A 26,255-nucleotide genomic window follows, 5' to 3' on the forward strand; every position below is an offset into this window, starting at 1 on the left:
AAATATTATTTCAGATATAGTAAAAAACTTTATTGTATGCTAGTATTCTTTGTTAGCGCTGATACTATGTAAATATTAATATACACCTTAGGTTTATATCCAATACATGAAATTTGCAAGGCGAGCAGAAGGCATAAAATCTGGAAGAATGATATTTAAGAAAGCAAGAGAAGATGCCCGGACCCGCCATCACGTCTATGTTACAGCAGCTTTAATGGAGTATTATTGTAGTAAGGTAATCGTAGATGCTCAATTTGATATTAGTGCCAGGAGGGTGCGTAGCTCACTGAAGCTAATAAATATTTATTTTTTTTTTTTAATGTTTGCAGGATAAGTCTGTGGCCTTCAAGATTTTTGAGCTAGGGTTGAAAAAATATGGGGACATTCCAGAATATGTGCTGGCATATATCGACTACCTTTCCCACCTTAATGGTAAGCTTTAAGCTTTGAGAGGTCTAGTGAAGCGTTAATCTGCCTTCTCTGTGAGTTTGGGTTCAGGCCAAGTTCTTTGTATTTTAGTTTTAATTCTTCTTGGAGAGCAATGAAACCTACTCATAAAACTCCACAATTAATTTGGAAAAAAAAACACCTGCTGTTTCGTCCTTACTGAAGTTTCAGAAGTGCATTGACATTAGATCTTGATTCTACTGAGTAGAGGAGAGTGAACTTTCCAAATTGCCACTCACTTGCACTGCAGCAGTTTTATGGCGTCTGCTGTGAACAGGGGGGGGTAGCACACGGAGAAACCTAAATCCCGAGGAAAAAAGAACTATAGGAGGTTGAGATCACCATGAGAGGAGTGATGGGTTAGTTGGTCCCTTCTAGAATCAATTTAAACTCATTCTCTTTAAATAGATGAGATGAGCAAGATCTAAAAGCAATAATGTGAATATTGGCCCTGCTTGGAAGCTGTTGGGGAGCAGGTTTGCAGTGCAAAGAGCCGGGCACGGGCAAGGCACGCCGCTCCCTGCCCCTGCCAGCGCCGGGGGCACAGGGGGCCGGGCACCCCCGGGCAGGAGGTGGCAGCGGCGGAAAGTCCCTACGTGGGATTCCCTGATGCGGGAGTTAATACGTTAAAAGAAACCCCAGCTGCTGTGGGGAGCTGGGGCTGACTGGGACCTTTGTGTGGAACTGCCCTGGTCTGTGTTTCACGGGGAATCAGAGAAGAGGGAGAGGAGCGGGTTCATCCCGGGCTCTTCCCCTGCGCAGTCCTGTCTGCCAGGTGCTCATTAGATTTGCAGACTTCTTCAGGCATTTCTTCACGTATTCAGTACTCTAGCTCAGTATTTGTAGCGTAACAACACAGAGGTGTAACACAGTCTGGTTTTTATTACGAATTGCCAGCTCAATTTTGTGAGGCAGCCTGTGCGCTGCTGGTGTGAGCGGAGGCGGCAGGTAGCTGTGCTGCTGCATCTTCTGAACCTCCCGGTGCCTTCTGCGGGCACCAGGCACATGAATCTCTCCCGTCAGACTACTGTACCTTTATTTCAGGCTCTGAAAGTTTGAACAGATTTAGAGCTTTTTTTTCCTCCTGTGAGCTGTAAACAGAGAGATTTTTTTCAAGTCAAAGTACCTTCGATTTTGCAAGAAATGGTTTTAGGTGTACATGGATACTTACAATGCCTTTCCATAGATTGCCATCAGAAAAAGTTATCTCAAAACTTGCCAGTGTATTGCTCTGTCTCAGCAACCCAGCAGACTGTACTGAAAAATGAGAAGATTGATCACTAAACTTCTGTAAATGTAAGATACGGTAAAATACACAGCGAGAGAGACAGGGCAGAAGCTAGCAGTTCTGAGAACAAAACCACCGAGTACTCCTTTCCCCAGCTGGCAGCGTACAAAGCCTGACTGACTGCTCATTGGGAACCACGTCTGATAGTTTTGGGAGGACTTCAGAGAAATATACAAGTATATTAATATCGCCCTAATTTAAAAGGGAGGTAATGAACTGAAAGGCCAAATTTAAAATGACCGAGATATGCCATTGTGATAATTAAAGAAAATGGAAAAAAACCTCAGAGATCTGGAAGAGATGCCAAGCAATAGCTGTGCTGTTCTTTTAGAACCCGTATTAGGATCGGTTTGTTGTTATCAACAAAAATAGACTTGCAAATGACAAATTCACAGTAGAAAGTAACATCGGTAAAGTTTTACACAGGCGTTCAGATTTTTTTTCTACTTTACTGAAATTCAAATCCAGGTATCGGAATGTCAGCCTTATATTTAATTCAATGTACACATTTCTTTGAATGGAAATGATTTTAAATTGTCTTTAATATATTTTACTCAGTGTGATTTTTCTTTTTTCTTTCTATTTTTAAAGAGGACAATAATACAAGAGTTTTGTTTGAACGTGTTTTAACTTCAGGGAGCCTTCCACCTGAGAAATCTGGGTATGTCTGCAAAAGCAGTTTCACTACGCTAAAAAAGACACATAACCCCTTTCAACTACAAACATCCCAAAGAAATTAGAAAAATAAACAGCAGGACAAAATTAGGTACAGATGTTCTTTCCCCTCTTCACGCTGTCTAAAATAGCAACAACTGTGACAGATTTGTGGAAGTCCCTTGCAGTGAAAGTCATTAATTTATTGACTTTAAAACGTCATTGACGCAGGATTGTTGAGGATAGAGCGCAAAATCCTCCTGCGCGGTAAAGATGCGATGGTTTGAGCAGGTGGTGGGTAAACGACGTGTATCACTCAGCAGATAGATGCCTTAGATAGATGGGGAGAGGGAGTGGAGAACATCCTTCGGGAGCATTATGCTAGAGAAGGTGAGTTGGGAATTTATTGAGGAGAATGCTGAACAACTCCCAGCTAACTTAAAATAAAATAGTGACAGAACCAGAAAAGACTTGGATTAACCACTCACTGACACTTTTCATTACTACTTTTAAAATTTATTTCTCTAAATATTTGCAGTCCGAGTTTTTCACCATTATTGTTCTGGGAGACAGAGGCATCAAACCTAAGAAATCAAACATCGCACCGCTGTGCACATTCGTTCTGTGCTTTAGTTCTGGTCTTTCGTGAGAAATAGTTTTAAGTCCATTTTAAAAGTGAGAAAACCCAAGAATTTAAAAGCTGAATCTTCTTCAAAGGTGAACTCCAAAGCTAAAATGAAAATTGAATCGAGTCCAGAAATATGGCCAGATGTTGCTTAAGTTATAGATGAGATTTTCCACAGAGAAATAAGCAGTAACTGTATATATATTGGGCTATGTAAAATTTGGAGGTGCTGCCTATTGTGTTACAGGGTATTGCTCTTGCCTGCTAGAATATGCTAGTCTGTGCAGATGAACTAAATCACAGTCTTTGCTGAAAAGTGCTTCACATATCGGGATCAGAGTGAAATTCTGTGTAGCGGACGAGTAGAGTTTATTTGTGCATCTTACATTGATGATAAAAGCTCACCTCAAATGCTGGAGTCATTTACTCCAGCAATCATTTCCTTTTCGTAACAAAGTCCTTTACAGTCCACTAGATGGAAAGCTTTTCCAGAACTATGTAAGGCACTGGGGAGGTAATGCCACATTATAGATGCATTTAAAATAAATAACTGCAATGCTCACGTGTTCCCAGATTACCTCCTCTGAATCTCTCCTCTTGTGTGATTTTTAGTTGGGCTGTGATCAGTAATTCTTTCTCCTTCAGCAACTGTCTATTTATCTGTTCTTTTACAGGGAAATCTGGGCTCGGTTTTTAGCTTTTGAAAGTAACATTGGTGATCTAGCTAGTATACTCAAAGTTGAAAAACGGCGGTTTACAGCATTCAAGGAAGAGTACGAGGGTAAAGAAACAGCTCTGCTGGTAGACAGGTACAAGTTCATGGATTTGTACCCTTGCTCTGCTAGCGAACTGAAGGCTCTTGGTTATAAGGTAAGTGGATAAGAACACTTAATTTTAGTGTTATTTTTTACAGTCCTAGCGAACTTAAGCGATTCCTTGTTCAGGACTTGCCTTACGCTATTCTCCCTTGATAGAAAAGCAGGTAAAACAGGCCCGGTGCGCCTCCTCCTTGTTTGGCAGCAAAGTGCCAGGCGTTGTGGGCCAAGGGCAGAAAGGAGCAAGGAACACGACTGACAGGCGCAACCTCATGGATTCGTGTTTACCTCTCCTCTTCCCGCGGAAAGGTCGACGTGTTGATGCCATCACCACTCAGCTACAGGCCTCCGCTGCAGACTTAAACCTGAGCTTCCTCAAAACCCACAATTCTTTTGGAAGTTTGTAGAATCAGGTCATCTGTGCGAGACATCGCTGGCTGCCCTTCCGCTCCAGCGGCAAAACTCCACTCACTTCCTTGAGAACCATTTCAAAGCCAACATACTGCGGCCCCAATGATTGCTGCAAATGGCTGAGGAACATCATCTACAGAGCTCAGCAGCTGCCTGCTTTTTTTCAGTTCTTTGTTATGGTTAAGGTGCTTCAGTGCTGCGATTCGGAATTTAAAGTCTAGGCCAGACACCTGTATCTAGCGCTCTCCCATCTCATTTCTGACTGTGTCTATTTTAACTACTGTTTCAGTCGTGTGGAAGGCCATAACGCTTTGGAAAACCATTACAACAGAATAAAATGTTATTATTTTTATTAAGCGTGATGTAAAAGAGGCTGCCAGAGAAGCAGAAACAGCTCTGTTGGAAGCACGGCTGCTTTCCATTTGCATGAGCCGTTGATTCGTGTCTCAAAAATAGTGCCTCAGCTTCTGTTTATTTCTTACAGAAAAAAGTACTTTTACAGACGTCATTGAAGTTAGAAGCAGCTGAATTGTTGGTCCTCACACAGTTGTGAAATAATCTGATAGGTGGAAATAAGAGTCACACTGAGCCACTGAATCCTTTTCTTTTAATGCAGTTGGGACAAAGTAATTTTGAAGTTAGAGGCGTGCGTACAAGAGAGTATGTCTTGATAAATGCATGCGAGGTGGCGTCTGCCTAAGATGATTCAGCCCTTGGGCTGATTTCTGTCGCTCGCAACGTGCCAAACTATAATCCCGTTTGAACTGACGCTTTGCATGCCTGCTGACTGCCTTATGCTGTATTTCTTTTCCAGCTAAAGCGATCTAGGGAATGAAATGAGGGAGAAATGATAGTCGTGAAGGCCTAGTGGTCTGCACCTGTTCACCTAAATCTTTTTCACCTAAAAAAAGGAGCCCACTCAAAAATGACAAATACGGTCCCATTTGGTAGCAAACCCAAGTGTTTCCACTCCCAGCTGGGACACTGTAGGACTAAAATGTTTGATGAAAAGATGCAAGTTTTGCCCAGATGGTCTTCTAAGAGGACATGTGAAATGGTAATGATGACAAAGGGAGAATAAGCGCCTGGTCTAGAGAGATGTTTTGTTCTGTAATTTAAACAAGCCCTGATGTGATCCTGCCAAGCTCAGTGCTCTCTAACTGGCTTTCGCAGGATGTCTCCCGTGCCAAGCTGGCAGCTATAATTCCCGACCCCGTGGTTGCACCTTCCATCGTGCCTGTTCTCAAAGACGAAGTAGACAGAAAACCTGAATATCCAAAACCGGACACTCAACAAATGATTCCATTTCAGCCAAGACATTTAGCACGTAAGTCAGATGTTCAGTCGGAAGTGGTTTTATTTCACCCAGCGGCAAGTGTTTTTTTTTAACCTGTGTGTTTAGCAAAGCTAATCACAGACTTTCCTACTCTTCAGCCATCTAAACATGTACTTAAGTTTTAGGCTGTTGTTTAACTGGATTGCTAAAAGCACGTATTTACTTAAAACTACAGTCCCATGGAAATAAGTACAAGTAGTGTGGGGTCTGGTAAACGGTAATAAGCTGTTATATACACTGTTTATAGACTTCAGATCCCTGACTAAACAATATGTAATTAGAGGCGAAAGTGACGAGGTAGTAATTATTTGCATCAAATAATAATGCTGCCAAAGCAATTCAAGTCCAGCTGTCTCGCACTGGCTTCATACAGTTTCTCTTCCCACAGCTCCAGGTTTACATCCTGTCCCGGGTGGGGTATTTCCTGTTCCACCAGCAGCTGTAGTTCTCATGAAGCTCCTGCCACCTCCTGTTTGCTTTCAGGTTTGTCTTAACGAATTCTGAAAGCTTCAAAAAGTCGTAGAAGAGATTCTGTTTTGACAGAACCACAGTATGTATCACTCTACTGAACATAAGCTTCTAATTTTTTTTTTCTTTTTTTAACAAATCAGGGTCCCTTTGTTCAAGTGGATGAGCTCATGGAGATATTCAGAAGATGCAAACTCCCAGACAGTAAGTTATTTGTTTGCTCCGGAGTCTGTGATAGTGCTGCATATGACTTTGTTTTACATATGGATATTACTGTCTAAAACCCAGACCTCATTTACAGATGTGTAATTATTATTTAAGAGTATACTATTGAATTGGCTACATATGTAGGTTGGAATCTACATAGAGATGTTTCTACATTTAACTGGGGGGACATCAACAAAAAGTCAAAAAGCTGAAAATCACCAGCTGCTGCTTTAATAACATTTTGGTGGTAACCGTTAAAAGAAAGAAATGAAGATTTTCAAAATATCCTTCAAAAGAAGCAAAGCATTATTTCTAGCAGCATTGTAACTGTCACATTAAATTACAAATTTGCAGTATGGTAAGTTCACTGGTAGGCATAGCTCTGAGTGCACATCGTTGCAGTGCTCATTCAGAACAATTCAAGAACAGTGTTTCCTGAGCTCCTACAAAGAAGGAAGAGTTCTGAGCTAAAAAAAGAGGACAGATCCATACTCCAGGCTTCATGTAAGCTACAGCAGATGACAATATGCTGCTTTTCACCCCCTCTGTTAGTTTAAGGAGCAAATGATCAGAGAGAAAGCAAGCTAGGATTTAATTTCTTTTAGAGGGAAAATAAAACATCTATTTGAATTACACATGGTATTTTTTAAGCTTTCTCTGTTCCTAAGCAGAAACTGACTTGCTGTGCATACTTTCTGATGAATCACAAACTCCCTATACTGTTTTCCCCGTAGGCTTTTCTGTTCTATTAAGCTTGCAAATGACCTCAATGCTTGTGTAAAGGGAAGGCTCAAGCTGAAGTGGCAGCATTTGCTTTGTAATTAGTGTTTGCCATAGCTCAGAGTTTTTGACAGTCGAGACTTCATTCTTAACATTTGTAGAATGGGGTAGGAAAATGTCTCGTGTTCCAGAAACCTCCACAATGTATCTATCTTGGTGTCCCTGTTTGCATGCTAATTTCTAATCAAGGCATTTAGTTTCCCAAATTAAATTAATCTTTTTCTCTTTCTAAAGCTGTCGATGAAGCTGTACGAATAATTACTGGAGGCCTACCCGAAATAGCTGTGGAAGGCAACGGACCTGTGGAAAATAACGCTATGCTCAATAAGGCTGTTAAGAGACCACACGAAGACTCTGACGACGACGAGGAGAAAGGATCTGTAGTTCCCCCTGTACACGACATTTACAGAGCACGACAGCAAAAGAGAATCCGGTGAAACAAGTTTGGAGTTCTACTGTGAAAGACAAAGACTTGCATTGAGTCCGTCAGTCTCTTAAACGTCAAAACAATTAAAAGGGACAGCTGCAAACAAACAAAAAATCTTGAAAATGGTTTTGTTACTGTGGTGCCTCTTCTCCCGTATGGTTCTTGATGCGAAAACAGCCAGAACAACCTTAGAATGTGCTCTGAACAAACCAAGGTTTTCAAAACCAAAAGTGCAAAATGTCAAAACTGCATTTTGTTCTCCAAGGGTGTTCACATCTACCACTTGAAATCTTGTGGGTTTTCAACAGTTTTATTTTAAAAACTGGATGGCTTATACTTGTGAAGCATTTTTAATTCACATTTTCTGGAAAACAGTTGTTCTCAGTTTGTTCATGTAGTGTCCTGCCTTATTGTTCATTTTTATTTATGGCAGAATGTATGAAATCTGTTTTGTAGTTGAAAATGGGAAAAAACATTCCTTTAAAATAAAAGGATATCCGTAACATCATGCCTCATTCCAGTTTTATTCAAACACAACAAGTTACTTCTTAAATAGTACTCAGCCACTTCAAAAGCGATGTTAATTAATAAGACCATCACAGGAAATTGATCAGAGCATACATATTAGAATTAGCTTTTTTTCCATTTTTCTAGAGGATACAGTATACTTTTGGTTTGAATTCCATGACTGTTTAAAGAAAACGGCATCGTAAGACAAACTGGGTACATACTTCTAATGTGGATTGTCCAGGAGTACTAGCTAACACAGTCTGTTCCTGGATAACTGCATTGGTCTTCCACTTAATATACAAAGCTAAATGTTAATATATTAGCTACAGAGTTTAACCTGTTATTTTCCAACAAGCTAACAAAAACACTATATGAACTTTCGAAGCAGTTTCTATGCATACTTTAGATTTTACCTGGTAATTGACTACTCAGAATTGCATTCTGGTAAGACCGCAAGAACCCCTGTGGACTACAGGAAATTCAGATAACTCGGACAAGTTGAAAGACATTCGTGCCACCAGCAGTAGAGATGACCGAGGCCAGTGCTCCTGTCTGCCAGACTGAAAGGTGAAAGAGCATATGTGTAACCATGTAAATGTTCCCATGGAGGTAGGGGCTGGCCTTTATCAATCCTAGAATTTATTTTTTTTGCTTTGCCACTGAACCGCATCTCCCTATTTCTTTTAAAGAGGTTGTAGAGAAACTATTTGTCAACTACTACCATAAAAAAAAAAAACAACGACCTCGGAAAATCACAAACATGATTTGCACTCACGGGCATTTATTAGTCTCTGTAGATCTTTACTGTTGAAAGGCCCACAGCACCCACCCACGGAGGCGCTCGTTCCCACTGCGTGCACACCCCAGAGGGGAGACTGGAGCCAGATGTGGGTACTGCAGTTTTTCCCTACGTGAAGCCTTAGGACCAAACCCCTGCGCCAGGAGAGATGGGACTTACTGTATTGACCCTGCGAGCAATACGCATGCACGAGTGGCAGCGCAGTCCGTGCTTCAATGACAGAGTAAGCAGGAGTTGGCCGTCATGAACATCCGGACCCTGGATTGCAGAACTGGGAGCAGCCATCGCCTATATTAAGCAAGTACAATTGTATCTATTGCTAATGCAGTCCCATTCATTCCGCCATCAGTCACATACTTTTCAAAGTCTTTTCTAAGTAAGTATGTTGTTTCACCGTGATGTCCTTGAGCTCATCCCCTACAGCACCTAAATTTTTGTAGTATGCGTAATTCACAAGGGGCCTTTAAAGGCAGCTTCTAGGCAATACTAAAATACAAAATAACGGCACCAATTTATAACTTCTGCAACTGTTATTTAACAAAAATGAAAACAGCTTTGTCTTGGTCATTTATTGTTTTAATCTAGCAATAATATTACCGGTAGCTCTTTTGTTACGCAGACTACTGAATTAATTGTTTGGGACTGCAGAGCTATAGGCTATATTTCCAGGTGGATCCTGCACTAATAACACAGTACAGTAAGCAGATGCAGCAGTCTTGAAGACCTCTGTAGTTTCCTTTGTTGATTCAAACGATGAAATAGACCACACCAAAAAACTACTCAGAACTTCTTTTTCTGCCTAACCAACCTACTCATTTTTGAGTTATCAAAGAAAGATTCAAAGACAGACATCCATTTTACTATCCAAGTACATTTAGCCAAGAGAAAAATCACTTGTCGAGCTGGTGATCTCTTACAGGGTTTTGGTCTTTTTTTTTCCCTTGGGGAAGTGGGTTTGTAATGAATGAGAGACAATTTGGTTTATAGTTGCAGAGGCCAATACGGAGTAAAAGGTCTTTCTTATCCCACCTTCCTCCAGACTCAAAGCTAGCGCAGCTATATCCACGCTGACATTTCAAGGAAACTGGAAAGGGAAGGATCAATACTGATTCCTTCTAGAAGTTCTATTATTTTTCTTGACTAGTTGATTGATGAACCAAATGAACCTGAGTGTTAGCAATAAGAGGGGCCTTTTATTTATTTATTTTACATTTTTGTTTGGGTTTTTTTGTTTGTTTGTTTTTAAAGAAGACAACACATTCTATTTTGGATAGTTCACTACTTGGGACACTTACTGTTTATAACTATGAACTTTGCTTTCATAAAGAAGTCATCAAATTTTGATTACTCTAATACAGCATTGTGCTCAACTAGAGGAATATTTCAAATGTACTTACCTCCTAGCTGAGCCTGAAATTGCAATAAGGCTCTAAGATCACAGAATCATAGAATGGTTAGAGTTGGAAGGACCCCTACAGATCATCTAGTTCCAACCCCCCTGCCATGGGCAGGGACACCTTCCACCAGACCAGGGTGATCAAAGCCCCATCCAGCCTGACCTTGAACACCTCCAGGGATGGGGCAGCCACAGCTTCTCTAGGCAACCTGGGCCAGTGTCTCGCCACCCTCACAGTAAAGAATTTCTTCCTAATATCTAATCTAAATCTCCCCTCTTTCAGTTCAAAACCATTCCCCCTCATCCTATCACTCCACTCCCTGATACAGAGTCTCTCCCCATCTTTCCTGTAGGCCCCCTTTAGGTATGGAAGGCTGCTGTAAGGTCTGGAGCCTTCTCTTCTCCAGGCTCAACCACCTCAACTCTCTCAGCCTGTCTTCACAGGAGAGGTGCTCCAGCCCTCTGATCATCTTTGTGGTGCTCCTCTGGACCTGCTCCAACAGGTCCATGTCCTTCTTATGTTGGGGACCCCAGAGCTTGATGCAGTGCTCCAGGTGGGGGCTCACGAGAGTGGAGCAGAGGGGCAGAATCACCTCTGGCCACACTTCTTTTGATGCAGCCCAGGATGCAGTTGATCATTGAGCAATTCTGTGAACACTCATCTATACAACATGTAACTAATTAAATTCAAGACCTACAAACATTGTAAGTTTCAAGAACATTTCTACAAAGCAAAAAAAAAAAATCTTCTATTGAAAATATTCCCTGTGTATTCAAACTAACATTAAATCATTCACTTCTCACGGTACCTTAAAATCATGTATACTTCCAATAGTGCTCTGCACTTCCTGGATATTTTTGAAGACATGATTGAATATGCAACCATCTCCAGTTGTAGTTTTAAAAAACAAGTAAAATTTTCAGCCTAAAGTCTCACGCGCTTTAAATCCACCTTCTTAAAATGACAAAGATTTACTTGAAAATTAGTATTTCACATAAAAAGGAGGAAACAACTAGCAAAAAAAGGTAAGAAATGCCACTTTTATCAAAACATTTTAGCTCTGCCCTTCTGAAGTCTTTACAAGAGATAAATACAGCTGCAATCTATAAGATCGCCACCTTTGTAAGTACTGTACATAGCAGAGGACAGTTACCCAATAACCAGAAAATTTGCTACAAAAATATATTATGTGTTTTGTAACATCTGCAGGTAAACAGCAAAAAAATGCTATTAAAAATGCAGTCAAATGCAGAAAAAACTAGTAGCCTACCATACTAACCATAATGTTACAATAAAGTGCTGTTTGGCTTTGTTTTTTGCCTGGTAAAGTTTCTCTTATCTAGAATTTTAGCTTAATTCTCAAGTCTGTAAAGTAAGATTTTTTTAAAGCCCAATCACCCCCTCTGGGAAGGACCATTGCTAATCTGCTCTGGATTAATTAAACTAAATTCAGGGTAAATTAGAGTAAAATGCCCTAAAATGAACCACTTAAATACAAAGTTTGGTTCTTAATCTTGTCCTACCTAGCATCAGCTCCAAAATCTAAAAATTGCAGCCAGAAAACTACCAAGACACCCTTCCCCCCCCAGGTTGCATACTTACATTAAAAATGCATCTCTCTCTCGCCATTGTACTTCAGACCCCCTTTTGCACCTCATGTATTTTCCTCATCAATCACCACTAGTGAATTAAAAGGAATCAGTATTTACACGGATAGCTGTTTTCCTAGACAAATATTGGTGCAATTTTTTCAAATAGCCGACAAAGTTAATACCGTATTGGCAGCATACAAACTGGTTTTATGACTCTTCTGACTTCCCTACAAGTTGGGATTCTTCTTCAGTCAGTATTTTGCCAAGGACTGCATCATAGTAAGGGCTGAAGACCATCTTGTTGTAGTTGACGAGACGAACATACTTGATGGCAATTTCTTCCAGCTCTCTTTGAATAGGGCCTAATCCTCCAGGAACAGCAGGTAATGATTTCTGGTGACTAGATGCAAGATAATTCTCCAGAAACTTTTGAATTCGAGAATCTGGAAAAATAGGACCAAGGGTTTTGGTTTGTTTTCAAAAGAGACAGTCAATTAGAAAGAGTATAATCTCATGTAAAATACAGAAAGCCTGAACATAGCAAACAAGTATCTGAAACAGATTAGATGAGAAACCATGCATGACAACCCACCAAGAGTTTTACAAAGACAGACGAGAGGTCACTTGAGAGCAGAGCATTTTTGCCAAAGCATACCTATTAGCCTGCATATGGTGTTATCTGGATCGGCCACTGCTTGGATTTGTCCTTTAAGCACAGTCTCTCTCTCAGCTGAGAACGGTGTAAACCCATGCTGGGAAAGGCAGCTGTTAACTTCAGCACACACCTTTTCACCAATGGTAGCCAAAGATTCCTTCAGGTTAAAGGAGCTAGAGAACACGGGGTAGACCATTACTTAGCTATTTTAGTTATTCACTTTTTTTCCCCACCTTTTAAAAATAAACTACTCAATCACAGTTGCCTTCTTTATCAAATAAGAAGTGTAATCCAGATAAAGGCCAGAACTATAACGAATAGTAATACATTTTATATATATGAAAAATAAAGTTGAGATATAAAACAAGGGGGTGGGATAGCATTAAAGATTTCCGGCCTGAACAACCCATGCAAATCAGAGCTGACTTTCCTACTTCACAGACAGCTCTGACTAATGCAAAAAACAGTTATCAACCCAAATGTGTACAGCAATCACTCTAAACCCACAACCAGCTTACTGCACCATGCTCAAATCCTCGGGGGAGCCTGGCACAAACTGAGCATGGTTAGCTGCTTGCACGCTCACGTGCCAACCAGGCATCAGGAAAACCATACTCTGAAAAAAGCGCATGTACATATCAGAAAAGAACAGAGCCAGAAAAGACAGTTCTGTCTAAGTAAGCTGAATAAAAATTGTCAGCCTGGGCTTGTAGAAAGCCCTCATCACTTCCTCTACATATTCTGTAGTCCACAGCCAGAGAGGCTTAAACTGATTATTGACTAGGGTGAAAAAGGAACTACACCTGCCTCTGTGTGACTAGGATTGTTCAATACTCACGGAAGATGCATTCCTGTCAGCAGCACCTTGACGATGGTTTTGATTTTCTCAGCAAATCCAGGCATATCAACGAGTGCCGAGCCTGCTGCACTGAACGTCACCAGAAGGACTGTCCCAATCAAGAGGAGCTGCTCCAGCTCCAGCTGTATTTCCTGAAAGCGGGTCTGGTCCATTAGCACTGTCTGCCAAGAAGGAGGAAGCCAGCACAGAATAAAGTCAGAATGCTGGGCTGTGAGGTGACATCGTGATGCCTACCTATTCACAGCAGTGAAGATAAGACAAAGACACAGAGAAGAGCAAGCAACACATGCTCAGCAGGTGAGTAACAGGAACAAAATGAAAAGAATTAACTCCTCTTTTCCAACTAAGTAAGTTTCAATACTGAAAAAGAAGTACCTAATAGAAGAGCTACAAGAGCTTTCAATCAAGAGAGAAGTGTTTTAGTACTGTACTTGTTGCAAGGCTACAAATCCAAACAGTTTCTCTTATATCCCAGAAATAGAAAAGTAGAACAAGCACAGAAACCAATTTTTTTGTTAAACACCTACTTCTGGAAAAGGCCTGTTTACATGATCCCACTTTAGGAGCTTCAGATAGGCCTGATTTTGTACAGCAGCCGAGCACAAGGCAGAAGCTCCACCAGTGGCACCATCAGCACTACAGTGGGGAGGCAACATTTTACATCTCAGCTTCGCAAGATCTGCTGCTGCTTCTTGCAACCACCTTGTGACAAGGTCTAAAGAATCTGGAAAAGCAGGGGAAAAAAAATCTTGTTAAGAAAATTCCTTTTCAGAGTTAGGATTTTCCACCAATAATTTCCAAATAATCCCATTACTTACTATTACTAATGCCCATGATATCAGTTATTGGCATGCATTTCACTGATTGCATTAAGCAGAACATCTAAAACCAAATTAAAACCACACAGCTACAGGAAACTGGCAGTGAGATGATGCTAGCTAATTATGCCCTACACTGTACTGAAATGAAACTAAACTAAGTGCAGAAATGAAACCGTACTAAGTGCAGAACTCTTGTTCTGGCAGATTTATTCAAACCACGGTTTTGGGGCACAAGCTGCCATTTACCATATGAACTCTAGAACTTATAAAAAATCTGATTTCTTTTCATGATCTACAAGCAAAGACACGCAGTTTACTGGGAGGTCAGGGGGGAAGAAAGAAAGGAACAAAGTCATACTTGGCTGTTTCTCAAGAAACTCCTGAAACTTCTTTCTTTCATATTCAGCAGACTGCTGCATTAATTTTGGCCTAATACTACTGACAGCGAAGTTTGCCATATCCATTTTCATTAGGTCTAACACAGAGAAAATTGCTCTAAACAAACAAACAGAAAAAGTTATTCAAGGCTCCGATGTTTAAGAGGTGCTATATACAAAATTTATTACAGATTGTCTAAGGAAAGAGCAAAAACATGCATGGGAAACATTAACAGGGTTCTTAATTTAAGAGCATGAGACAGAGAGAAAGCTTGAGCAAGCATGTACACGCATGCATGTGCCTCTTCCAACTAGGAAATAAAACTTCCTCTCCTGTAAAAAAGCCTCCATGGAATTAACTTTACTAGCTTCATACATTATATATCCTAGGATGTGCAATATCGTATGTTCAATACATAAAAAGACATCTGGATTTCCAAGCTTGCATACTATCTCTGTTGGCAGCCTATAAAGCCAGCCTCACTGGGAAGTGAATAATCAGATCCAAGGGGGGAAAAAAGAAAAGGGGGAAAAAAAAATAAACCCAAAGAAAAACACTCCTGCTGGCAATGTTTCTGCCAAGTCAATCCTGAACTCTTGGAAGCTTATCAAATTAGAAAACAACAAGGTCGTGAAATTTATTCTAACTATTGAGACCTTGAGCTGTTCAACTGATAACATGGTGACAAAGCAGAAGCTCCCAGATGTGGTATGTACACTCCCTTTAGAACTGAAAGGATAGCACACAGGGAGCAGTGTGGGGGGTAAAGAGAGCTCAAATTGGGGTGAAAGGAAGAACTGGTTGGAGAACAATAACCTTTTTCCTACGCTCCTGCTTGCTTTTTTTCCATTTTTCTGTTGATATTAAATTCTGATACAAACTGACCATTCATCTGCTATCTTAAGGCTTATATGCATTTGGCATTTAAGAAAATGTCCTTCAGTGACAGGCAGGAGCCAGACAAATACTCCAATTCACAAGAACAAAGAGGGTCCTTGTTAAAGACTTCTGGAGTATCTCTCCCCTTCACACCAACAACTACATCCCTTTACCTATCACTCTATTTTTCTACAAAGATTCGCAGGTTGCCTTGCTGGACACTGCCCCCGCCCCCGTTCCCATCTAAACTTATTTAAGGGAATCTCAACATGACTAATAAATACTATTTCAGTACCTGAACAGAGGAACTATTTCATTAATATCTTTCAGTTTCTTAATTTCTTCATCTCGAGCTGGAGCACAGAGAGTCCCCATCATCCCAATAACAAATTCGACCAACTTAGAAATGTCAAGGGCCCCATTCTCTGCCTCCTGTTTTATCAAATCCAGATCAAGAACTTCTGTAATCTGGCTTCTCAGTCTAGTATGACCAGGCAACAAGAAAGACAGGAGATTCTGAAATGGAAAGTTTTTAACAGTCCATTAGTTCTACATATCAAAGACTACAAGGATCAAAATAGTTATTGAACCACTTTTTATTTAAACTAATTGCCCTTTACAAGTGGAATCTCTTTTTTTCTTTTTTTTTTTTTTAAACCAATTATTCACCAACTCCAACTGTTTCACCTCGTTCTGTATGATACTGAAGTTACTAAGGGGAAAATACTCTGTAGTACAGATTGTACTTAGGACCACTGTACTTGGTTTTGTCAGCCCAATGTTGGGGCAGCTCGTTGATTCCGTAATTAACACCACTGTCATAACATGAAGGAAGCTTGGAATTATGAAACTAGTATTACTTATCCTTTATTCATCTCACATAGTTTGGCATTTGTTCTTACATTCAAATTTCTCCTCTAGGGTTATACAACTTACATATGTTCACAGACAATGACATAGCAATGAAAATGATCAAGAGAGCCCTTTTTGAAAAGCAGAACTTCAAGTACTTTTTGCCTGTTCACATCAATGCGGCTACACAAATTCAGTAAGTTACCTTGATATCACACCATCTTACCTCTTTAATCTCTCCCAGCAGTTTAATTGCATGGTCATATGTCGGTGGCTCTTCCTTTAGCTGAGCTTCCAGGCAATCCCAGAACGCTTTATGCACAATATCTCTTACTTTTTTTTCTAAGCTGGGGGTAAATATGACCAGTTAAAAAGAATGATACTTGTCTCTGCACCACCTTACATAGATAACCTGCAGCTCCTGAAGAACGGCATGTAATAGTATGAATATGAAGTAATAATGAATATATGACGATTAACAGAGAAGAGATCTCTCATTTTATGTTACTCAGAAAAGCAAGAAAAACTGGACACGGGATTTGGAATGGCTTCTATCCTAATAAAGGGTTACATGCAAGCAAAGGCAGCTACAAATTAAAATCGTTGAAAGTGTCTATCATATGCTACCTCTAAAGTAAACAACTGCAAGAAAAAAAAAAAGAAATCACAAAAATTACAGCTTGTCTTCAAAAGACCAGTATTCATATTCCTTTCAAAAGCCTCCCTAAGGAAATGCAATTCTACTAAGTAAAATTCATAAAGTAAACCTAACAGACATGAAGTAACTTCCCTGACAAGCTTCTGCATTTCAACGCATAAATATTGCAACAACCCTGAGATAAAGGCCCAGTCCAGTTTGTGTGAAAAAAATAAATGAATTCCACTGCTCAGAACCAATTCCTACCTCAAAATGTTGAAAGTTACTCTTCAGCAGGCAGGCACCTGTTCACACCAGGTTTAACTTCAACACCAAAGAAGTAAAATGCTCGCACGTACACGCACGCACGCACAGAGTACCCACAACAAACACCAGATTCCCAAGGCTCTGACTCCATGTGCAGCTGAGGTTCAGGCAGCGCCCAGAGGCACTTATGCCCTGTGGCCCTCTAAGACTAACCATTACCATCTCTACTGACAGCGCACACAACTAACTGCAAACACAGTCACAACTGCTTTCTCCTCCAGCTATTCGTCTACACATACGCTCAAGCTGCGGGGGACTCTAAGCTATACACACACACGCACATTTAATCCAAGGAAGATTCCAGAGTCTCTCCTTCCAGGAAAATCAGAAGGACCACTCTTTCTTTTCTAGGCAGTAAAGAGCTGTACACAAAACCCTCACCAAAGCCAAACAGAGGGATCTTCTACTAAAGCAGTCCTGGCCCACCAAAAAGCTCAGGCACTCCTGAGCAAGGTGACCTCTGCAGTACCTCTGTTTCTGTCATCAGGTGAAGACATGCAAATCACCCACTCTGGTGAACAACTACAGCTACTGCTCAGCATCAGTGAGCAAAAGCATAGGTCCCCAGCTTTTTCCCTCCTTTTTCTTTTTTTTTTTTGTTTTTTGTTTTAAAGGGGGTGGTAGAAAGAAGAAAGGATGGGAAAAAGAAAACATGCCAAAATCTTTCTTCCCTGAAGAAGCTGAGATCAATTTTATGGCACTGAGGCATACCAGAAAAGTTATCCACTATCACAGCACATTTTCACATGAGAAGTCCACATGAAGGAACATGGAGCAGAAGTGAACACTGAACAGAACAGCACTGTCTTAAATGCTCCCCCTAAAGTCCCACAGTTATTTTCAGCCAAGCAGAAAACACCTGACAGAAGTTCCCCCAAAAGATGCTGGAACAGTGATCATAATGTCAAATGAGGAGAATGAGCTTTGCATGTTTACAGCATACTTTCCAATGCTTGCTTCAGAGGCAGCATTTGTGCAGGCTGGAGACAGGTTCCAGTTCATGGGACCACACACGAATTGCATGCGTCTTGCATGTAAACCAACAAAGGAGGACCGGACCACACTGCCTGGGTCTGTCTAACAGACAAGGCAGACAGTGAAAGACAGTGCTGAGAAGACAGCTCAAATCATTGCATGACCTCTAAAGTATACAAGTCTTGCTGGACAGCAGACATATCTATTGTCATGTGCTAGCTCAGTTAGATGTTGTTTGTCCTCAGCGTTTAAGGGGGCCATAATTGTGTTTCCTACCAACTCAGAGGCTGAGACAAGTGAACAAAGTATAGCAAAGACCCTCACCCACTCCATTCAACCCTTACTCAAAGGCTGTGACCACCAGGTTCAGTGTATTTAATAGTACAAGCACATTTTCTTTGGTTACTACTGTCTAGCAGTCCACAGCCATTAATAAAACACCACTGGTGTCCGAGCTGGAAAGATAGGAATAGTCCAGGTGAGAAGGGAAGATGAGACTGTTCCCATTACTGCCTTTTCAGTCAGGGACAATTTTAGTTCTAGTCAATGTTCTCTCATTACTAACGCTAACGGGAACCACCTTGTTTTGGTGGAGATGGGCATCAGACCTTTTGTCTCTGTATGACTGCTTTCTATAGAGGACAACTAATGCCAGTCTTCTAAGACCCATCCATAGCATATTCTCCTGCAGCACCCGTGAAGGTAGTGCGCTCTGGGGTCTCTCTCTCAAACGTAGACACCTATAGACAACACTGGGTGTGACGTGGACCAAGTTTCTTCCACGAAATATGCACACAACTTTCACAAATTAACCCAGGAAACATAGTGGCAGCCACATCTATGTCGGAAAGAAAAAGGAACAGCAGATGAAGCATCTGTGGATAGGACTGGGTCAGCTACGCTGACCAATATGTGACCAATATGGCCTCTTCTGTTCTCCCTCTTCCCTCTCAGCAGGAGACAGAATTACTGTAGGTCAGAAAGCAAAGGAAAGACTTCAAACTTAAAAGGAGAAAGGACCAACCTTATAAAACATAGGAATCTCTTCCCAAAAATTCCCAGGAGGAACAGACATTATGCTCAGAAAAAGCTAAAACGATGTTTCATCCTACTCCAACAGACAGTGAAAACTGAAAAGATGCTAAGAGCACTACCTGCATCTGCAGCCAGACTTGGCTATTCAGAAGACTGCAGTCTCAGGCTCCTGGGACAAAGGGACACTGACAGAAACCACACATCGAGATTCGCACCACACATGACCAAACAATTACTCCAAGAAGTTCAACTTTCATGCACGCACATTTCTGAGGAAGCAGAACTGCATGTTTACATTCTTCTCTTATCCTCTTTTCTATCTCGTATCGGGCACTGCCAGACAAGATAATAGCCAGAGCCTTTACCTGATTCACTAGAGCTGTTACGCAGTTCTACAGATGCAAATTCAATTTATGTATCTGTTTGGTAACAATCTTACCTGTGCTCTGGTAATTCAGTTGGTTTTATCTGGAAGTCTCCATTAACAACAATTTCGTGTGCTAATGCCATGTTGGTTACTCCCTTAGCTGTTTCCATGAGCTCTTCTAGTGACACAGGCCGAGGAGGACTAGCTGCAACATAAATTAAACTGTCAGACAGTTATCTATAAATGTTTGTGGAAAAACGTCTGCAGAAAAAAGTCTGCTAATACTTTGGGACCCTTTCCACCGTCTTGACGGTACAAGGGGCCAAAAGACAGTATAATCTGAAGATTCTTCTCCTTTCCTTCCCTTCCTCTCCCCAGCTGGCAGATGATACAGGTTTGGAGTTTTACAGGAAACAAAGGAGTGAACTCAAGTTGATATTCTGGGCTCAGTATGTCAATTGCTTCCAAGTTCCATCAAACTCTTTTAAAAAAACAAAAACCAACCTCACACCCAAACACCCACTTCTTTAGGATTGCTTAATATCTTTCTCCATACCATAGGAAGAAATCATTAAAAAAACTGGTATTCTCACTGCACTATTTCCCCAATTATTATGCAGATGTTGCCATTTCAATTTTATGTTTTTCAAGGAAGTGACTTCATCTCTAAAGCAGGCAGCAAACAATTAACATTAAGCAATAAAGTACTAGTAGCTAATTATTCTCACTACTTGCAGTGCAACTTCTCCAAACTCTTTTTCCCTAGAGGCCATTGTCCACGTGACAAAGGACATCAAGACCTAGTCCCAGCACCAATGCCTAAGACTTCTTCCTCAGGCAGGCATTTGGGACTGACAAGGATGAACAAGCAGCTTCAAATTGAGCCCTGGGGCATACAAGCGAGTAGGAGGAAGCGCCAAACCTGAAAAAACAGGCCAGTTTTTGTTAGGCAGGAGAGAAAGGTAGTGACTGACTGTAGAAATCTAGAAGGTAGAAGGAGGACAGGGACAGTTTCAGCTTCCTGGATGTAGAAGGAATTACAGCTCCTAATTGTTCTGGACTACATAACATCCTCCTGGGACACTACTGGCATTGCTGTAGTGCAGGAAGTGTCACAGCCCTAAAAACAAGTCAACACAAAGGCACAGAAAGCGCCAAGGGTGTAGACCATGCTGGTTAGGGCAGTAATCCCATCCCCACTGAAGCCAACTGCAACCTGTTGCCACTGATTCTTTGTGGTGAAGATTCCTCCCAGCTGTGATAGCATCAGCGCAAGCAGCGCGTGTGGGTGCCCTGCAATGCCCTGCCAAAAGCTAGGAGAAGCACCACAGCTCTTCCCTGGTCCAGGATTTGAGAAAAAAGGAGAAGGCGAGATCATTAGTGTCCTCAGGTGAGGCAGATAAGGATGGCAAGTTTCACCTCGGCTCCTCCAGAAAACACCCGTAGGAGCAGAAGGGGGAAAAAGAGCCACAACAGAATTGCCCTAGTGGATTGATTCCTCTGTTGTTCATTCACTTCAACTACAGTCCGAGCATAGAAGCAACATAAAATTCTCAAAATGAAAGAAACCAACTGGGGACCTTCGTAGGCTGGGTTCACTGAGATATGTTGTAGGCAAACTATCATGTCTGCCTCATTTGATACGCAGTTTGATTGGACTTTAGCTAGTAACATAAAAAAGATCCTTTAAAAGTAACTGTCCGTCACTTGTCTGCCATTCAAAGCTGTTCCAAGTATACACAGTATAGTTCCAATGTGTTAATTTTTCATTAATATCTTGCTCTTTTTGTGCAGTGCTCTTAAATTTTATTTCCTTCTGCTTGGAGCTTTATCTTGCACAGTGACTCTGGGAACACAGCAAGGATTGATATTCTGAGACGAACTAGCGGGACAACAAAGTTCACAGCTGAATGAGTGTGCTCTTGTCCGACTGCCAAATGACTTCACCCTAGCAGTGGCTGCACTAAAAGCTAAGACTCTTTCATTTACCAAAGAATGCTCTTAAATCATGTTACTTCATTCTCATTATTATATCTGCTCCCTCACAAGAGGAGAGGGCTTGAGACCAATGACTTCTTTGTGGTACAATGCAGTGCAAGACTGTGCTATGCATTTTACTTTCACATGTTCGTAGCCTCTCTCCATACATACACCGCATTTCCTATCAGGCAATCAGCAAGACATAGAAACATAAACTCCCTCAGAACATCTCCTCTGTGTAACATGACACTAAACACAACGCTAAACCTCAAGTAATAATAAAAAACAAAAAGAATGCAACAAGTAAAATATTACGTGCTGAGACACTCTCTACGGAAATTTGGAACTAGTTATCTGAGCAATTCTGCCTCTTTGAATTGAATCCCTGTGACCAGAAAACTTCCCCCTGGTTTTATCTTTACATTTGCCAGAAATAATTGGTAGCTGTACTGCATCTAGCTTCTCATGTTAAAAGCAGAATGACAAAGAAAAATATGCCCTAGGAAGAAACTTAAAATATGCAGTCCTGCTTGACACTAGAAGTAGTATTAGGATTAAATACACAACTTTCCATCTGTATTGGGAGGGGGGTGACAGAACATTACTTTGTTGATAACAGCCTCCCTTGCACTGCAGTAGAAGCAGAGGCTGCAACAATCCAGAAGGTTCAGCTGATAATGCAAACAACAGCAACAGTTTAGCTAGAATACACTGGAGTAGCGTTTATCCTTTCCGTGAGTGCAGACACACAAAGGTATCTAAGGTGTATGTCGCTCAGAGCAACATGGTTACTGTGAATAATTAAGTACTAAAACAAAATGGAGAGAAAGGTGTTAAAACACAGTTTCAAAGCAAATGACCAGGAGACACGCAATATTTAATTGCAAAACAGTCAAACTTGCACAGAAACTTGCTATAAAATGCCATGATTGTCTCCACCAAAAAAAATTATTAAATTTACTTTTTTTTTTTTTTTAAATAAAGCAGTTTTGCTTACACTTCGGTGTATCATCTCTGTGTGACCCTGGAGCAGTCTGTCGTATTCTTTTTCTGATAGACTGATCTGGGTTGTCCAAGCTCTCCTCTTGACCATCCTCCAAACCACTCAACTTTTCTTCACTTGAATATGGCTTGTCAGGATTCTGAGACATTTTCAGTTGGTTCCTTTCAGAAAAAGAAAAAAGATGAAAATGGGAATTAATAAACATTTTCTGACACGGCTGAGTGGGAAAATATCACCAGTTCTCCTGGGTAAGAAAAAAATAAGAATAAAAGGAATCTTATGAGGAATATGATGTCATTCCCATAATGGTAGGGGACCTGGACTCAATGACTCACTTCCCATCTTACACATAACAGGATGCTTTCAACACAGCTACCATTTACTTAATCTGCATTCCTAGTAAGTTCTCAAAAATCTGAAACTGTTTCCTCGCCATAATGCATACAGATGAGAAAGGAAAATAGATTTAATTTTCTTTCTTAGCATTGGTTATGAGAGAGCAGTGAAAAACACCCTCAGAATAGTATTACAAACATGGTTTACAAAAAGATTGTGCTAAATGAGACATTTCCCCACTACATAATGATAAAGCTTTCTACACATAGCATATTCCTCAACTATGATCTGCCCCAACTGCTCAGAACTTAAAAGTTTTCACTCTGAGCCATCCAAATGCATTACGAAGCAGGAAAAGGACTAAAGGCAAATTAATATAAAATCCTACTCCTGTATTTTCATTCCATGAAAGAGTCATGATTTATGCAAAAAATATCAAGATTATTTAAAAAACCCCAAACATTAAGACAGTAAAGAACATAGTTATAGCATCTAAAATATTAGTTTATTAAATACTGGATATTAAATAATATTTATATTACCTCACAGATACCTTCAGTGTACCAAAAGTTACACTAAAAAAAGTGACCACTAGAAAAGCATGTCTCACCATTCATTATCTTCACTTATTTCATATTCAGATTTCTCTCCGAAGAATGTAATTTGCACATCTTAACATTGAAAATTCACTATCATACTGGAAGCGACTGTTTAGACTTCACTTTTACAAAAAACTGTTAGAGAGCATATGACGTCTCCAACTCAATTAAATAACCTGGATGTTCTGTGAAGTGGGAAGTCAGGAAGCCTTTCAAAAAAAAAAAAAAAGGACGCTATTGGAAAAACAACTTCCTCTTTCACCTAGTATCCCACCATCCCCACTTTCAAAATTTGAAAGAAACAAGTTCCCAGCAAGAGATACAGCCTCCAGAGGTACCTCACAGCTGCTAGGAAAAAATACTTGCAGCACCGAAGACTACACTGAAGAGGATGCAACATAAGCAAGCAACTAGAAATATAAAATGCAGCACTGAGACTTTTTTTAATTTCATTCAACAGCTGTAATAACTAACCCTACTCCATCAGCACTTAAATTGATTGCGCCAATGTGATTCTACAGGACAGCTGGAAAGCTCGGTGCACATCAGAAATGGTTTTGTTCTACAGCAATGACTCAGGATCATCATCTTGCTAGATGCATGAGATACACAACAACGTGCAACACTTGTCCACAGCACTGTGATTTCTATTTTAGAAAAGAAAAAAAAAGCATAAAAAGCATGGGATAAATTACATAGGAAAACTCAGACATCAGTACAGGGATTGTTAGACCCATGTATTAGCCCCCAGCTTGAGCTGGAACAGAGTCACTGATGTCCCTACCCCAAATGCTTGATCATCTCCCCCTTCACACAGACAGACAATCCTAGCTGGGCCAAGAAAGTGGTAGTCTGGGCAGAGCTGCAGTCATATTGCCACCCTTTTAACTAAGGCAGAGATAGCCTCCAGCTAGGTGTAACACACGGCATCCAAACCAGCATGCAACTGCGGAACCAGTGGGAAACCACTGGTGGGAAACTGGTGACGTGCTCCCAGAGAAGTGGATCTCCCATCTAGCGGACAAAAGGTCTGCTACCGCAAACACTCCAGCAGCAAGAGGATGAGTAGCTCTGTTAATAAAGAACTAGTTAATAGAGAAGATTATAGTAACAGTTGCAATAGAAATTATAAGACAGGACTGGTTAAACAGATGAGGGAAATATGTTGTTGAATTTGGGTAGAATAAAAGCACGATCATAAATGCTCCCACATTCATTCAACCAGACTAGACAGTTGTTCTTCCTATCCATTCTCTTCCACAAAGCATCCTCCTGAAGTCAAAATCTGAACCACAAAGATGACTCAATGAAGACCCACTTAGGCCTTTAATGCACATGATGCTTCACAGTGCCTTGCAATCTCTCACTGCACTTTATCCTCACTACCCTCAGAAGAGCAGAGAAATACTATAAATATATCTTACATAGGTGGGAGTTAAGTTGCTTGAGGACTCAGAGAAGATAAATGACAGGGCCAAGATGATAATCAGTCTCATGATTACAACCCCCAGCTTTGCCCACCAGACCACTATTCCTACCACACAGACTACATTCTAAAGTATCGCCTTCTGTAAAATAGCAGATCAAAAGCTACAGTCTCAAAATGAACAATTTCATCTAAAGACCATTTGTTAAATAAAAGTCCTATTTCAGCTGTGGAAAGTGTGTACAAGAACTCCTGGGACATTCTACCAAATGACTGTTCAGCAGATGAGGTAAACAGGCACACTTGTTAGTTTAGTTTGCAATAGTCTACTCTTTTCTGCTGGATTACTGCTATTATTTGCCAGAACACATCTAGAACAAATCCTCTTTCCACTGGGTAAATAAGCTTGATAATACCTCATGCAAAAGTGTGATCATCATCTTTCCTGTCACAGGAACTGGCTCTTAATAGAACAAAAGCTACTTCTTCACACTCTTCTCCAACTTATTTTTAATAAAAACAATAATAAACCCCACAAATTAAAATTTAAACGAAACACTTTCCACAGGTTGTTTTCACCAAAGGTCCTCAAAATCATCTGATGCACACCAGCAGTAAACAAACTCCACCGGGCTTCTGCGGAGCGCACGCAAGACTGAAGCAGCTCCTCCTAACTTCAAGCGTGGCCCCACTGCTCTGTATGAGATAAGCCTCAACAATTCCCCTTACCTGCAGGCCAGACGCAGGAGCCCTGAAGGCTGCCTTTCTTCACGCCCAGTTCCAACGCCGAACTCTCTCCTCTTCCCTCTCTTCACCTGCCACATCAAAGCCTGCCTTCCCTCGTAACCTACTAAAAGGCACGCTACGCCTCAGCTCTGTGTGGTGAAGCTCTGTGCCTCTTTCAAATTAAAAAGGATGCTTGGGAACTTCTACTATTCTCCCTATTTGCAACCTGTTCTGTGCAAGGCCCTGAAGTCCCGCTCCTTCAGCATGGTCTACCAAAAGACAGCATACGAGCTATTGCAATAAAAACACCATACCGCGTACCAGCGGTGTTACTGTTCCACCCCCGGTACTGGGCACCGATTTTCCCGCAATATGCGTTTCACACGGGCTCGGAAGATTCACGGCGCTTTCCCTGCGCTGCCCAGCCGGGGTGGTGGCCGCAGCTCCAGGCACAGATGCCACAGAGGCTCATAAATGGGCCGCACCGAAAAGGAGCCCCCGCAGCGCTGCCGTGTGTGTGTGTTTTTTCCAGACGCCAAACGGGCGGGGCACGGAGAGAAAAGGGGCTGCAGCAGCACCGAATCCCAGCCACCTTCCCCGGCAAACAGCTCCCGGAGGTGGAGCTGCCCGGGCCCAGTCCCTCA

General features: G+C 41.1%; 2 protein-coding genes across 2 annotated transcripts in view; one reads left to right on the plus strand and one right to left on the minus strand.

The window, feature by feature from the left end:
• The window catches only part of CSTF3 (cleavage stimulation factor, 3' pre-RNA, subunit 3, 77kDa), a 90,796-nt gene extending 82,833 nt beyond the window's left edge, over window positions 1–7,963 (plus strand). The window contains exons 15-22 of the mRNA XM_009892698.1: window positions 92–235; window positions 330–432; window positions 2,327–2,396; window positions 3,689–3,884; window positions 5,414–5,567; window positions 5,965–6,059; window positions 6,188–6,248; window positions 7,266–7,963. Coding sequence (XP_009891000.1) covers window positions 92–235; window positions 330–432; window positions 2,327–2,396; window positions 3,689–3,884; window positions 5,414–5,567; window positions 5,965–6,059; window positions 6,188–6,248; window positions 7,266–7,468 — 1,026 coding nt within the window. The 3' untranslated portion in view covers window positions 7,469–7,963. The remainder of the gene's footprint in view (window positions 1–91; window positions 236–329; window positions 433–2,326; window positions 2,397–3,688; window positions 3,885–5,413; window positions 5,568–5,964; window positions 6,060–6,187; window positions 6,249–7,265) is intronic.
• A 4,000-nt stretch (window positions 7,964–11,963) lies between these two features.
• TCP11L1 (t-complex 11, testis-specific-like 1) lies at window positions 11,964–22,679 on the minus strand. The gene is made up of 9 exons (XM_009892671.1): window positions 22,519–22,679; window positions 19,614–19,746; window positions 16,427–16,547; window positions 15,644–15,864; window positions 14,450–14,586; window positions 13,798–13,994; window positions 13,250–13,431; window positions 12,412–12,584; window positions 11,964–12,199 (listed from the first exon to the last, which is right to left on the minus strand). Exons 1-9 carry the CDS (start codon window positions 22,670–22,672, stop codon window positions 11,964–11,966), a joined length of 1,554 nt encoding a protein of 517 aa, XP_009890973.1. The 5' UTR covers window positions 22,673–22,679.
• Between the last annotated feature and the right edge of the window lie 3,576 nt (window positions 22,680–26,255).

Source organism: Charadrius vociferus, unplaced genomic scaffold (genome assembly GCF_000708025.1).
Source record: "Charadrius vociferus isolate BGI_N301 unplaced genomic scaffold, ASM70802v2 scaffold19, whole genome shotgun sequence".
In the NCBI taxonomy this organism is placed as follows: Eukaryota; Metazoa; Chordata; class Aves; order Charadriiformes; family Charadriidae; genus Charadrius; species Charadrius vociferus.

Excerpts from the sequence above, each read along its gene's own strand:
- TCP11L1 (XM_009892671.1), bottom strand. The coding sequence starts at position 22,672 with ATGTCTCAGAATCCTGACAAGCCATATTCAAGTGAAGAAAAGTTGAGT. Across the intron at positions 15,865-16,426 it reads TGCTGGGAGAGATTAAAGAG|AATCTCCTGTCTTTCTTGTT; the intron begins GTAAGATGGTGT and ends TTTCCATTTCAG. Across the intron at positions 13,995-14,449 it reads GTTTCTTGAGAAACAGCCAA|ATTCTTTAGACCTTGTCACA; the intron begins GTATGACTTTGT and ends CTGCTTTTCCAG.